This window comes from Megalops cyprinoides, chromosome 3, assembly GCF_013368585.1.
Source record: "Megalops cyprinoides isolate fMegCyp1 chromosome 3, fMegCyp1.pri, whole genome shotgun sequence".
NCBI classification, from domain to species: Eukaryota; Metazoa; Chordata; class Actinopteri; order Elopiformes; family Megalopidae; genus Megalops; species Megalops cyprinoides.
In genome coordinates, this window is record NC_050585.1 from 19,279,952 (window position 1) to 19,295,065 (window position 15,114).

Genomic DNA, 15,114 nt, shown 5'->3' on the forward strand with positions numbered 1-15,114 from the left:
CTTTGTTAATATGTGCCAGAATTGCCTTGTGTATATGAATCAATGGGAGAAAGAGAATTGGTGCCAGGTAGAGAACAATGAACAAGACTTTCTGTTTCTAAACACCCCACATACCCCCCCCCCACACACACACACACACACACACACAGCCTTAGAGCCTGCTTCACCACCCTGCCTTGCCCACAGACACGCATCTAGACTACAGATTATGTAGTCTATACATTATGTTCTTTCCAGTAATGCAAATATATTTGCATTATTGGTTTACTATGCAGATCAAGTGTGTGTGTGGTTGAATGCACTGGTGCATGCCATGGCCTTACAATAAGAAATACTTGTGGTGTTGCACAGGCTTTTGGCCAAAGTTTGGCTCCCAGATTGTACTGCAATAGTCACATTCAACAGGCAAAATGACGACCTGTTACATTTTTTTATCGGAGACCTGCATATAGTTGGAATTTTTTTTATTTCACAAGTGTGACCTTGACTGAAAGTAAAACCAAATGTTATGAAATTTGACTACATGGTTTGTGTGACATTAGAGCCATACTCTCATTAAAGCAGCCAATCAGATATGGTAAATTTGTAGCAAGTGGCAGCTGTGTTGTGTCTCAAACAGCCACAATAACAGTCCAGCCAATGACTCAGCCTATAATTAAGAAAATACTGTGATGGGCAATATGTTAATGTGAATGTTTTGTGGCCTGTGATCTGGTCTGGGGTAGACAAAGGGCCACCATCATGTGGCAATGTTCACAGCATGCAAGATGTCAATCATTAGCAAGGACAATGGTAGGGGTTGCTGGTGCTGACAATGTTGGACCCCAGCACCTGCCTCAGAGTCATGCACCATGCCCCTTCATGGAGTAGCGCAATTTGCGAAAAAATTCAGTGTGGGCTGCCAACTTTCCACAACACGCAACGTCCCCCCAACATTCTTATTACATGGCCAAACTGTTACTTCAGTGCATAGTGCCATGTGTTGGGGTGTTGGGGGGTTACACATGGAATTGATAAGTAACCATGCAGTGGAAAGTCTCAGGGGCGATGGGTGCATTCTAAAGGATCAAAACCATGCTGTTCCAGAACATTGTGTTCCCAGCATTCCCACAAAAGTGTTCCCAGACCACGCATATTTGTTTTTATAGCATGTGCTTCAAGATTAATTCCATTGATATCCAGCAGTACCTTCAAGCTGCGTTCCCTATACATTTACAGTCAATAAGAGGGTGTAAACTATGCATTTTATTTTTCAAGTAACGAGATAGCACTAGACACATTGGCCTGCATTGCACTGCTGGCAAACAGAGTGGAGTGACACCTACTCAGTTTTTCAGGGAGAACAGTCTCCTTGTTTGGACCAACCTGGCCATGGACAGACAAAAAAAACAGGGATATTTCAGACAACAAAGGAATGCAGGGAGGTGGTGGAAAAGACTCATCTGATTGGCTGTTGTCCTCTTCTTTTATTTGACACACACACGCACGCATGCAAACAGGCACACAAGCAAGGACACATTGTCAACATGTTGTGCACTGGTTTTATTGCAGCTTGGTTTAATTGCAATCATAACATTGTGGGATTCACCTAACCCAAGAAAAGCATTGCACTGATGATTTGCCATAAGTTAGCACAAGCTATTTTCACATTTTCCTTGTGAATGTCAATTCGGATCATGGATGTGCTGCTGCCATACTCTTACAATGAGACAGAGATGACAAAGAGAGGTGTAAAAGCTACTGCATTTGACTGTATGGGCTTGTGACGGAGTGCCTTCACTACGGTTGAGTATGCACTCTGACTGCTATACCAACGAGCCTGGCTCTTTGGCGTCGCGGTCAAAGTCGCATGTTTGGTACCCCGTAGACCCAGGTTCAAGGCTGGGTGGGGTGACTGCTCTTGCCCTTCGCTACAAATGGTGTCAGCAATGGGATGGCTTGCCACGAGGCCATCGGAGGCGTGCCCGGTGTGTGAGCTGTATGAGGGACCCCCAGGTTCTGTTGACCCCAGTGTGTGAGGGACCCCAGAGATGGGTGAAGCACTGGTGAGTGGGGCACCCTGGGATGGGAGGAGTATGGCAGGGGAATGCGTGAGGGATGCCATGATGCGTGAAGTGCATGGGCGCGCTTCCCGAAGGGGAGGGCAGGGTGACGGAGTGCCGTCACTATGGTTGAGTATGCGCTCTGACTGCCATACCAACGAGCCTGGCTCTTTGGCGTCACGGTCAAAGTTGCATGTTTGGTACCCCATAGACCCGGATTCAAGGCCGGGTGGGGTGACTGCTCTCGCCCTTCGCTACAGGGCTGTTTGGTAAAAGTTGATGCTGATGCAAAAGACATATGACAAATAATTCCTGTCATGGTCAGTGAGTAATTACCGGAATATATTCAGACAGTTAGAATCCAGCTGACTCCCAGTTCCCCAAAAGTCACAGAGAAAAATTACATTCCTCAGTGTTTGTCTGAACTCAAGAGCAGCACCAGTCACAGACTGCTACCATCCAGGAATTTTCCCTTTGGGTCTTTGATGTTTCATTGATGTTCAAATGAAATTTCATTGATGTTTCCCTGCAGAAGTTGCATTCTTGGTTCCTGCATCCTGGCTGTTCTGCTCAGGTGGAAACTGTGGTAGTAATGATGTCATGAGAATAGGGTGCCCAGCACAGATACAGTACCAGATCCTTACGTCTCAGTCTGGAAAAGGCCACCGTATTTCGGTTCGGACTACTGAGTCATGAATTAGACATTCATGGTTCAGCAAATGGGCTTTACTCAGCTATGCATTTATGCTTTAATTTTCTTGTTTTCACATAAGGTTGCAAAATAACATTTATAATGCAACATCACAAAGCCATGCCCCTTTCTGCCTTCCCCAAAGCATATGTGATTGACAGGGCAACAGCCAATCAGACACTCAGGTGAAGCAAAGAACACAGAAGGTTAACAGCTAACAGCATGGTACTTTACTGAAGGAAGCATCATGGGAAGGAAGCCAGTCTTCAATCAAGACTGTTGGACCACTGGCAGCTGAAGGTCACAGGTGATGCCAATAGAGTCAAAGGACACCTTTGTGGGGGAAGCGTAATCTTAGATCGTATGTCTTGGAGCAGGCAGGACATTTAGGAGTGTGAAGAGAGAAGGGTTGTGTTTAGGCTACTTCATGGCCAGGGCAAAAATCGGTTAGGAAATGGTGAAACAACATAATGCCTTTGGGGGAAAAAAGAGCAGAATCAGCATTCCTTTCAAAGAATTTGAGTCTCTGAGAAGGAAAGGAGAAGCTATCTTCAACACATTGGCAGACTAGCCACTCTCTCAACATGACTGGGTTCTCCAGGCAATCAGAGCAAGAACACCCTTTAGAAAACAACACAACATTATACTGGATGTCCAGATACCCGATGAGGTTAAATCTAAACTGGGTCGAGAACAAGTTTGAAACTCGCTTGGTAAGGTCAGCAGTTTTTCTCCTACAGAAAGTGCTGTTATACTGATTACTTATGACAGTCACTGAACAGCCATTTCAAAGTTAAAGTTTAGCAGAACACTTTTAACAGAGTAAGGAGATTTAAAAGCTGGCCATGTGTTTGTGAGCGTGTCTGCGAGTCTAATTGTGGGCAACTATCTTTGGTGTTCTAGTGTGCTGAATCCTCTCCTGGCATGACAGTATGTGCAGATTTATTATTATTTTTTAATTGCATGTGACACGTCCTGCTTGACAGCAAAAAAATGTAGTCCCTGTGTGGTTTCAAACAGGCCCTTCCTCCCACAAAACGTCATATCACTGTCTTACCTCCAGGGGTGGTCTTTAGTATTACAGTATGGGTAATTCTGTACAGAGATTACATCATATGCCAACAGTAACGGGTAAAACGACGAAAGCAAGTAATAAGTATTTTTTTCTGGGCTTCATATCATTTAAGAGATTTGATAGGGCATATAATTGTGTTTCATGGTGTGTTTGCTGTCGACACGTCTTCTCAAATTATTTCCGCTATCTTAATGTGTTTTTTCCCGTTAATCTAAAGGTCTCTTGGTATGATAGTGCCATATGCTATCGCATATATTATATATTATCATATAATTTATCATATATATTATATAAAATATTCATTTGTGTAAAATGTATATGCTAAACATTAGCCATTTTATTAATAGTAAAGTTAATGAATCATAGTGTTACCGGCATTCACAAGGAAAAGTGCACCGCCCTCTCCGGCGGTTACGTCACACCGATGAAGATGATGCATGGGCCCCCTGGACCTTTATACAGTCGCTTCAACCGCGCAAAAGGAGGAACCACCAGTTATACACACACGCGGGCAGCGCCGGCGTCGCTCACGAACTAAAGAAAACTTCCGAAAAGACTGTGCACTTTTAAGGCTTGTAGTTAAAAACTTTAGAGAGAATTTTGTTTTTAATCTGCAGTATTATATACTGAAATCACCATGGCACAAAGAATAGCGATGGAGGACGAGGTGAAGACGGCAAATGGTGAGGCGCACGAACTCCCGCTGGTCAACGGTTTGGCTGGCCATCCGAAGAAAACCGAAGTACCGCTTTCAGAGAAAGTGCAGAAGATTTTACGGGCCAATATCCTGGTGATCCTAACCGTGGCCGGAGTCATAATCGGGGTCTTTATTGGACTCGGGGTGCGCAGCGCAGAACTGAACAAAACGCAAATTGCCCAGTTTGGCTTCCCGGGCGAGCTGCTCATCCGCTTGTTGAAAATGATCATCATTCCCTTGGTCGTGTGTAGTCTTGTGTCCGGAGCGGCCAGCATCGACCCCAAAGCCTTGGGCAAACTTGGCGGCTGGGCGATGCTCTTCTTCTCGGTGACCACCCTGATTGCGTCAGCTATCGGCGTTGTCATGGCTTACATCATTAAACCTGGATATGTCTCTGGCTCCAAACCAATTGTCTCAGGGATTGGCGGTGGGGTACCACAATCCAAAGAAATTGTGGACTCCTTTTTGGACTTGATAAGGTAGGTAAAAAAATAAAATAAAAAACAATAACGAACATATCACTCCCCTCTCCTTAAAAATGACAGTGCTTTCACAGAGGCAGGTTTACGAGACATGTCCCCAGTCCTCAAGTATTTAACTGACCGCACAGCATGGATGAACTTTTGAAATAGCTCAGATGTTGGGGTTGTGTTGCCCGACAAAGTTCATACTCCAACTTTTCACTTTTCACTTCACGAATTGTTATTAACGCTTGTGTCTCTTGTAAGTTCATATTATATAACAACAGTTATTGGCACAATAAAGATAGCGCTACTGTCATTACATTGATGTTTAACAAGCAGGTGTGATTGTTGTGTTTTACCTGGTTGGTAGCTGAGACAAATGTGTGGCACCAATTCAGTAAATTGTAACCAATTACATGTTGTCTAACTGGTGTCATTAAAGCAAATAACGGTTTGATTGCGGACTAAAATAAGGCACATTTTGTTGTGAAATATTCATTAAATTAAACAGAAATCTCTTAATCGAATATATTAAAACGTGCAGACTGTAACGTGTTGGAACGTGGTAACAAGAATTCACCAAAAAATATAGTAGCTCCAATTATGTTGCGATTGTCGCTAGAATTATCATGTAGCTCGTATTATAATGTTACAGTTGACATGTTTGTGTAATAAATGCAATCGTTTTATATTAAGGAGATGACTTAAGGAGATGGCTGCCATCATCTGGATACGTGAAATATCAAGCTCCGGGCGAGTCAGGTTTAATTTGCGCTCCCTAACAAGGAACTGCTTGTACCAATTCTCGCGATTTTCCCGCTGAAGTGTGTCAGAAAGTCGTCAGCCTTCTTTGCCTTTGGTATTTTAAACCAATTTTCATCAAACTTTTAGTTCCCAAGTTTCTCGTATATTTGAATTTGTTTATGTGGCCATACAGCTTCTTGTAACATTTTTCTCTTGGTTCATCTGACAGCACGGCTCTGACGCAGGCATTTCCAGTATTTCATCAGTTGTTTACACATATTGTGGTTGAAACGGGATAGAACATTCCATTCTAAACTGACGAATGAGGGAAAAAGTTACTGCTGGCAAAAAAAAATCTGCTGACGGTTAGTACTCCACGCATACTTGCTGCATGGATTGCAAGGAGTCATAGGTGCCTTGATTTTGTGAAACCGTAATGAATATGTTTTTCCAGTGTTCATTTTCCGAATTTTAAAGGCACACTTTAATCAATATTAAGTGATGTGTCTTATGTCAAGGAAGGGACGGACTGATCCAGCGCACGGCTACAAGGAAAATGTTCACTTGTCTCAAAGGGAGCGTTCAGCGCTCACTTCACCAACCATCACTCTAAATTCACTGAACATTATTTACGACTGTAACTGAATGGCATTACAAGAGAAAAGACAGTTAGAGAAACTATTTTAGCCAACTTATTTTGACTGGACCTGTCTGTACTTACTTTTTACGGATTTGTGAGAGTCATTTTAAGGACTTCCTTTTTGAGACGGCAATGTGAGAAAGATCAGTTCACATGTACCCAAGGCTCAACATTGACATTTCCCAGTGTGCTTAGCTTGTGTTGAGAGACAACAAAATTCAGCACTTAGCTTAACTGTCCTTGTAGTGAACTCTGTTCAGTAAATACATTGGGATCTGAAGGTAATGGTCACCTTGCGTCGCACGTCATGGTGTTCTTGCACAGCGCTTGTGATGATGCAACTGTGTAGTTCAGTGCTAAGTCCGACTACCCAGTATTCAGAGTCAGGAGGTCATCAAAAAAGCTTCTCAGGCTAGTGTTCTGTGTTGCAGCTAACATATCTATACATGCAAGAAAACGTGTCTATGTGTTATATGCAGTAATATCTGCTGATACGTACAATGTCTAGCCCTCCGTTGTGGTTTGTCTGCTCAACAGCGTTGGCTGTGAACTTTGTAGTCTGGGTTATTGTGAAAGCACAGGCACTATAATTTGGCACACATGCTACGCTATTGATTCAAGCATCAGTGTTAAAAGTGCCTTCAGACAGAGTCATGCTCTCTCCAGAGCGTTAATGACTCCACAGCATGGGAGTGCACCTCCTGTCCTGCTCTTTTCTTATTGCGCGTGGATCCCGTGGGTCAAGGCAAGACACAAAGCTTCAGAACTGAGATCCTACACTGCATGCTGAGGTACTGTATTGCCTACTGTACTGGGGAATGATGAAGCGTAGCCAGAAATGACCTCATAAGGTTCACCAAAGCTCCATTGGCCCAAACAGTCATAACAGGGTAAGGTAAGAGACTACAAAGAGCATAAACTCAATATTCACAAAGCAGAAACAGAGATGGAGAATAACATGGAAGAGAGGGAGAAATGGAGAGATATTAGGCCTATGATTGAGAGTAGTTATGAGTGCAAAAGGGTTGGCTTTCCACCCACTGCCAATCTGTGCATTTTAACTGCTCCTCCCAATGCCAACCCAGTGTGAATGAACCATACCATAGGGCTTTTTGGGGCTTACAGTGCCTTAGGCTCATTAACACCAGATCAGGCCCGGACGTATAACAGGTGATTGGATGCTGGTTCAAATCCGTGTTTGAGATTTGAGGGATTGAAATTCCAGGCTTGCTGGATTTCATAATGACTTATCAGCGCATTGGAATCAACACCCAGATACAGCACAGAGGGGTATTAAGTAACATGGCTGTTTTAACTCAGAGACAGAGAGGAAATGGGGTTGGGGAGGGTGGGGGAGGGGGGGGTCGAGCGAAGTAAAGCACTCACTGTTGTTTCTTCTGTAATCTGATTTTCTCTCCCCCTCTGATCCATGGCTGTTCTCCCATTCAAAGGCAGAGAGAGAGAGAGAGAGGTTAATGAGCTTGACTTTGTCCTTACACGCAGACACAAAGGGGCCTCGTTAGCGGAGCGTATCGCTGAGTTCATTAAAACCTCGTCACACCGCCGGAGCCCGGCTTTGAGAGTGACACCACAGCGCAGGCGGCCTTCAGCGGCTGGTCTGCCTCCAGGCTGAGCGCGGGCCACACGCAGGCCGCGGTAGGTCTCTGCACGAGGGTGAGGAGTCACACGTCTGTGGAGGGGGCACTCTTCATCTGGTTCATTGTGCAAAGACGGTCATGCACAATGAAGCCAATGACAGAGTCTGTGAAAAGCCTTTCACTGTGTGCCAGAGACAGGCAGCTGAGTTCCACTCCAGCCGAGCTCCTAATTGCGTAATTGTATTGGTAAATGCAGGTTATTTGGTCTGAATGTTGAAATGCTGAGCGTCTTAAGAACATGGTCACCTGCGGCTGTTTTTACTGGAATAATTAATCCAATTAGGTGATTACGAGCTTGGATCGAGCGAACACCGGGAGACCCTGGGATAAAGCAAATCCGATTGGCTTGCGTTGATCCAATTCCCAGCCTTGACCTAAGAGGGAAAGTGCATTAGCTCCCGGTGTGACAACATTCTTACCCACGTTGTTCCCCAAAGCTAAGACAAGAAGCGTGCAGAGAAGAGCCTCACCAGCCTGGCAGGATGCAAGCTAAGCATGTGCTTGCTGCCTTTTTACAGGGGCACACTCCTACCCCACCTGCAGCACACACACACGCACTAACACACTTCTCTCATTCACATAAAGTATTGGTAATACTCATCATCCTACTCGCACATATTTAGTACAGACTAAATTTGGTTAATTGTTGGTTGCATGCTCTTACATACATATATAGAGCATAATATACCCCCACTGCCCACACACTGATGTGTATAAACTGAGACATAGTTTTGGCTACGCTGTGAAGGTTGATCTATATACAGGCAATGAAGAGAGTTATGAGTGGTTATAACCTGCTGGCCTTTAGTAATAACCTGCTAACCTTCAACACAGTGAGGACTTGACAACGGAGAGCCGTCTGCACCCCTCGGTTCTCCAGTGTCCGCCTGTGTCTGCATTTGCAAAAGGGCGAGGTCGGTTGGCTCATTCCGAGCTGAGACACTGTCACCCGGATAAACCGCACACGCCACTCAGTCATTCTGCAGCAAAGCACGACATGTTCGTTATTTGAAGCACAAGGCTAGTTTTCTGTTAGCTTCATTAGCAGTTCTCGCAGGGCGTTTGCTTTGTGACTCGGCACAGGCTGGACGCATGGCTGCGTGTGCGTGTGCCTGAGCACGTGTGGGCGCTTTATATTTAGGAAATTCATTTTTGTCACTGTCACATTGAGCCGTTTCTGCGTGTCCCTGTCTAAATCTGGGTCCTGCACGCTTGACATTTGGTTACCTTGACTCAGCATAACCCGAGCGAGAGGGGATTGTGGAGAGGGGGTGGCCAGTGGTGTAGGAGAGAGAGAACTGTAAATCAGCACAAATATAGCGCCCCCTCCCTTTGGGACGGGACAGGGAAGCAGACTGTAATTCAAACCGGCCCAGCGACACCAGCCCAGCTATCCCTTGTTAGGTTTTGTATAAATTAGGGAAGCAGTCAGAGATCAGTGCTGTGCCTCCAGCTGGAGGGGCCAGGTCCTCCCTCCTGTAGCTGTCTCTGAATCTTATGTCTCTGGGTCACACAGCCAGTTGGGCTTTATCTGAGTGTGGAGTGCTATTGCAAGGCTGTCCAGGCAGCTAGTAAGGTTGCAGAAAAAACAGGACTCACGCATACAGTCAAATTGAATATCCCTGTGTAGTTCTCCTATGACATCTTTTACATTTTTGCATTCGGTGTCACATTTTCATTGTTCACCTGGGTGCAAAATAAGGTGGAAGATTTGTTTGATTTCCCATTTGTTGAAGGTTCTTGGCTTGCTGTCACATTGTAGTGCAGATATTTATCCTTTACTGCCAAGCTCCCACACATAGAAAGCATGTCTTCATGTTTACTTTGCCATTAATGTCTTCGTTTTGGTCCTGCGTTGCCGTTTCTTGGCTCTTCTCTCCCATGATGCTGCAGTTTAATCAGGGGTGAGGCCAGTTTAGAACGACTGGAGTCTTAACGTATAATAAAACAAATGTTTCGGTTAATAATGTGTGGAGTTGTGAGAAACCCATGGTACCAAATTAATAAGCCTGTGGGAACCTCTCAGCGATTGCAAGAAACCAGAGGCCATGGAGGTTTAATGGGAGTAAATTCTCTGAGCTGTGGCTGCGTGAGAAGCTGGGAAACCTCATGGCCCCCTCCTCCCAGGCTGCAGAGAGGGGGCAGCTGCTGCACTTACACCTCTTCCTGGAGGTAGAACAGGACACTTTAAACCCGTGCTGGCTATGCTCATTCTCACACTGAAGTGAATCACATTATTATATACTATGATTTAAATTACAGTTCACTTCACCTCCACCAGGTACACAACGTATAGGTTTTGATCTGCAAACCTCACTCCCTAAGGTGAAGGCCTTATACTCGAGGCAAGAAAGGAGGGTTGTAAGTTTGATTATAAAATGGGATAATGCCATTTTAACCTGGAGCAATGAACTATGGACTCATGTAAAATAAGAACCTGTTACATTAATGTCCACCTACAAAGGTCATATGCACTGCAGCCCCTTCACTTACTCTGGCTGCTCCAGTAACAGTAACACAAGCTGAAGGCTGCAGGTTTGAACCCTGGATGAGGCACTTCACCTGACATTAACAACCATCGTAATCGCCGTTTTTGTTTGTTTCAGGAACCTTTTTCCCTCCAATCTGGTGGCAGCTGCTTTCCAGTCGGTAAGTCCCTTTGTCTGTTTCCCTTTGCTGTTCTTTCAATGATAGAAGCCCAGCTCTGGAGCAGGACAGAACTAAAACTGTGTCCTCTTGCAGTATGGCACCGAATACATCATGGTGAAAGTGGAGAAGAACATAACGGATGAGATGGGAAACATTTTAAACCACACCTGGGAAAAGGTAAGAGAGATGTTATTCACCTCAGAGTACTTTGTGTAAGAGAGTGAGTGCATGTATGTGTGCATGTGTGTCTGATTTGGTGAGTATGTCTGTGTTTTGGCTGTGTCTGTAGTGTCTATGTGAATGATGATGGGTTTCAATCAGTGCCTGCATTTGAGGCTGGTTGGGATTGCCGAAATGTGAAAGGATCTGTTTGCCTTTGCATGAAAAACTGTGAAACTGTGTCTTTATAAAGCGCCCCCATCAGAGCAAGTAGATGATATTATGTGACAGTTAACTGTACCGCATGTATCAGACGCATAGAGCTCCCTGTGTATCTTGTACAGGTGCCAGCTGGTACATGATATGAAGTGGAAGTTCTTGTAACATATATGTCACAGTTACAACACTGATGATTTGGTATCATCTCTACACTTAGCCTAACCTGTCTGTGTGCTGTTTTATAGGTGGCTCTGGATAACAGTGTGCGCTGAATGAGTGAATGCAGATGTTACATCACTGTACCCAGCACTGTACCCTGACTATCTTGTACAGGTGCCGGTGGGAAAGGACGCAGACGGCATGAACATCCTGGGGCTCGTGGTGTTTGCCATCGTGTTTGGCGTGGCGCTGAGAAAGCTGGGTGAGGAGGGTGAGATCCTCATCAAGTTCTTCAACTCCTTTAACGAAGCCACCATGGTGCTGGTGTCCTGGATTATGTGGTGAGTGTGTAGGTTCCTGTAAGTGTGTATGTGAATGTAGCTGAGTGTTTTTGAGTGCACGTGTGTTTGTGACTGTGTTTATGTGGGTATATGAGACCATTCTGACTGTTGCACTCTGTCCCTGGGTCAGGTACGCCCCCCTTGGTATCATGTTCCTGGTGGCGGCTAAGATCGTGGAGATGGAGGATGTGGGCACGCTGTTCGCCAGCCTGGGGAAGTACATCGCCTGCTGTGTGATTGGCCACTTTGTTCACGGCCTGCTGGTCCTGCCGCTCATCTACTTTATCTTCACACGCAAGAACCCCTACACCTTCCTGTGGGGGCTGGTCACTGCTCTGGCCACCGCCTTCGGTACCTCCTCCAGGTGAGGGAGCCTTTGCAGCACCTTTCACCAAGCACACTTCACTCAACCCTACAGATGGTTCAGTAGGCAGCCACGTTGGCTGATGGGAGTCCACAGGATGGGGCCTTGGGATAGCTGCACAGCAGCTCTGGACATTTCCTATAATTAGCACCTCTGCGGAGTGTTGTGTTACCCTTTGCACACAATCCCACCCCAGCTTCACTTTCACCACACCTTCACTCCCTCTCCCTTTTCTCTAATCATTTCTTACCTATCCTCTCACAGCTGTCTTATCCCTTCCATTTTCACCTTATTAACCCCCCCCACATAATCTCTTCCCCACTTCTCTACGTTTTTCCCAGCATCTCCACTCCTTTCATTTTTGTCCCTGCATGCCCCGCTTTCTCCATTGGCCACACCCCTCTGTAAATGCTCCTCCTCCTCCTTAGCTCCGCCTCCCTGCCGCTGATGATGAAGTGCGTGGAGGAGAAGAACGGCGTGTCCAAGCACATCAGCCGCTTCATCCTGCCCATCGGGGCCACGGTCAACATGGACGGGGCGGCGCTCTTCCAGTGCGTGGCCGCCGTCTTCATCGCCCAGCTCAACGACGTCCCGCTCAACTTCGTCCAGGTCATCACCATCCTGTGAGTGTCCAGCATCGGCATGCACACTTCACGTTCATTAGACACCCCTGCTAAATGACATCGCTGTCATTTAGCAGACACTCTTATCCAGAGTGACTTCCAGCACAAGAGGACCGAAGTGATATGAGCAGTGCAGCAAAGTCATTACCATTTGTAATGTACCAGCATTTGCATTAAAGACCCCATGTTTGAATGTAGCAAAATAAAGACTCACACATTTACCAGACTCTTCCCAGGCTTCTGCACCGTAAGGTTAATATTCTTGAAGATGACGCAGCCGTGGGTATCACTGAAGGAAATTTAACACAGAATACCCCAGAGACAGTATGCATGGGGATCCACCTCCAGAACATAAACTTCTCACAAATTATATGGTTCAGCAGAGAACCTGTTTGTGCCAGAGTCCATGAGGCCAAACACATGGCAAAGTTTTCAAAAGAGTTTTAACAGGTTAGGGTCCAGAAAATATATGCTCTCCACATGGCAGAGGATAAACCAGGCTTAAACAACAGTCTGACCTTAAAGAAAATGGTGAACTCTACCACATCCGGGACCATGTACTTGAGGAGCTTAGCATTTCAACATTCAGGCCAAGAACCTGCACAAACTTATCCAATTGTGTAATTAAAAGCTTGGCTGGGATAAAATCCAGCTGCTTGGCCCACAGTAACAGGCTTCTGTCCTTCACACATACAGGCAGCTGTATCATTGGGCCTCATTGTGTCTCTGCACATGATTCTCTTTGCACAATGAACCGGAGCCACTAAATGCATGGTTGGATTAAGGTTTCTGCCAAACTGGTGCAGATGACTGTGCGTTCCACATTGCACCATTCAGACTTTATCGCCTGCACTAACTTAACAAAACAACTGACCATAAACTGGCAGGCAGGAGCAGGGACAAAACAAAAACCAGAAACGTCCCAGCATTCCTAGATCAGGGCTGGCTGATTCTGGTGAAGAATTCTAAACTCTGACCTTGTCCCACCCACTTTTTTTGTAGAGTGACAGCCACAGCGTCCAGTGTGGGAGCAGCGGGGATCCCAGCCGGGGGAGTGCTGACCCTGGCCATCATCCTGGAGGCAGTGGGACTGCCCACTAATGACATCTCCCTCATCCTCGCCGTGGATTGGCTAGTGTAAGTGTGTGTAGGCGGTGGGGGGGGGGGGGGGGGGGGGGGGGGGGGGGGGGGGGGGGGGGGGGGATTGGAAGGGGCAAAAGATGGAGAAAGAGGGCTGAGAAGTGACCAGTATACAACGTTTTGCTAACGTCTAGGCAGATGTGCGCTTAACTCCAGCTCAGCGGGCAGCTAGTGACTGTGCTTCTGTGTGCATTTCTCCCCAGTGACCGGACCTGCACAGTCATCAATGTGGAGGGCGACGCCTATGGGGCGGGGCTACTGCAGTACTTTGTGGATCGCCAGGCGAGCCTTGAGAAGGGGGCGGAGCTCAGCCGCGTCAAGGTGGAGGAGGGCGCGCCCACCCGGCCAGAGGATGTGCCCCTCATAGCGAAGAGCGAGAAGGACCTGGAGGATGGCATCACGCTCACAGCGGTGCGCTCCATGCCAGAGGAGTCCATCATGTAGGGACATATGGCCGAACCTGTTTGCTCCTTCCCCACAGAGTCCACCCGTACAGGGGCAGGTCAGGGGGGCCCTAACAACCGCCCATAATTGTCCTCTTTCCCAACCTCTCCTGGCCTACATTAATGAACAGGGGCTGATGGGAAGAGGGAGGGGTCAATAGACTCATACTGCCATGTATCTTTTTTTAAACCAATAGCCAGCAGGGCCCTCGTCCTATCTATCCTCAGGTTTTTATGTCTTGAGGGGCTGGTCCTTAGCCTTTGAGGTTCTCGGTCTTGTCTCAAAGTATTTTCCTTTTTGTGCCGGCAGCCTTGAGAAGGCGAGCCTAAACATCCCCTCCAGGGTTTTTTTTTTTTTTTTTTTATAAAAAAACCAAGGCCATCGTGTTCTTGTTTTATAGCACGGAATCACCGCGTTTGAATTACGTGCTCCCTGTATTTAAAACACCAGCTGTGGCCTTTTCGCTCTGCACATGTTTCACAACCCCTTGCCAAGAGATGCCGTGATGTTTCTCTCCAGGATAAAGCATGTCTTTATTTCTAGCATGGCGTCTCCTAAGAGGAGCTTTCAGCACAGATGTTTCTGTCATTCAGACTCTGATTCAGGGACCTAGAAGAGAGGCAGACAGATGGCGCTCTGGACGACTTTTGAGATGACACATGCGCATGCATGTCACTGTACGCGTGTCAAGCCTGGCTGGAATAACAACTGTGCATTGGTGTTTCCTTTTTATATTTCATTGTTTGTTTTATCTCATTTTCATCACTCCAATTGGACTTTATGGACATCAGAATTTGTTCAGAGCACACACCCAGCTCTTAAATGGAAATGTAAATCCTCAGTCTAATGTTAAAGCTGCCCTCATACACTTGAATTTGTCCTTTTGCTATGAGTACTGTATTACTGGCTCCCATCTATCTGTCTTCCCAGGGTGTTTTTTTTTCAGGACAGCAACACTATTACCCCTCTCTTTGTGTTCTGCAGAGGAAGGTCATATGACATGTT

At 46.2% G+C, this 15,114-nt stretch overlaps 1 protein-coding gene across 1 annotated transcript; it reads left to right on the forward strand.

Moving 5' to 3' along the window:
* Positions 1-4,285: 4,285 nt before the first annotated feature.
* On the forward strand, positions 4,286-14,467 carry LOC118774264 (neutral amino acid transporter B(0)-like). Its single transcript, XM_036523474.1, has 8 exons — positions 4,286-4,984; positions 10,618-10,660; positions 10,754-10,837; positions 11,372-11,538; positions 11,669-11,902; positions 12,331-12,525; positions 13,528-13,662; positions 13,869-14,467. The coding sequence occupies exons 1-8, from the start codon at positions 4,446-4,448 to the stop codon at positions 14,107-14,109; spliced, it is 1,638 nt and encodes a 545-aa protein (XP_036379367.1). The 5' UTR covers positions 4,286-4,445; the 3' UTR covers positions 14,110-14,467.
* The last annotated feature ends 647 nt before the right edge of the window (positions 14,468-15,114 follow it).

Bases quoted from the DNA above. Each gene is read 5' to 3' on its own strand.
- LOC118774264 (XM_036523474.1), top strand. From the start codon at position 4,446: ATGGCACAAAGAATAGCGATGGAGGACGAGGTGAAGACGGCAAATGGT. The intron at 4,985-10,617 runs GTAGGTAAAAAA...TGTTTGTTTCAG, and splicing joins TCCTTTTTGGACTTGATAAG to GAACCTTTTTCCCTCCAATC. The intron at 10,838-11,371 runs GTAAGAGAGATG...TATCTTGTACAG, and splicing joins TAAACCACACCTGGGAAAAG to GTGCCGGTGGGAAAGGACGC.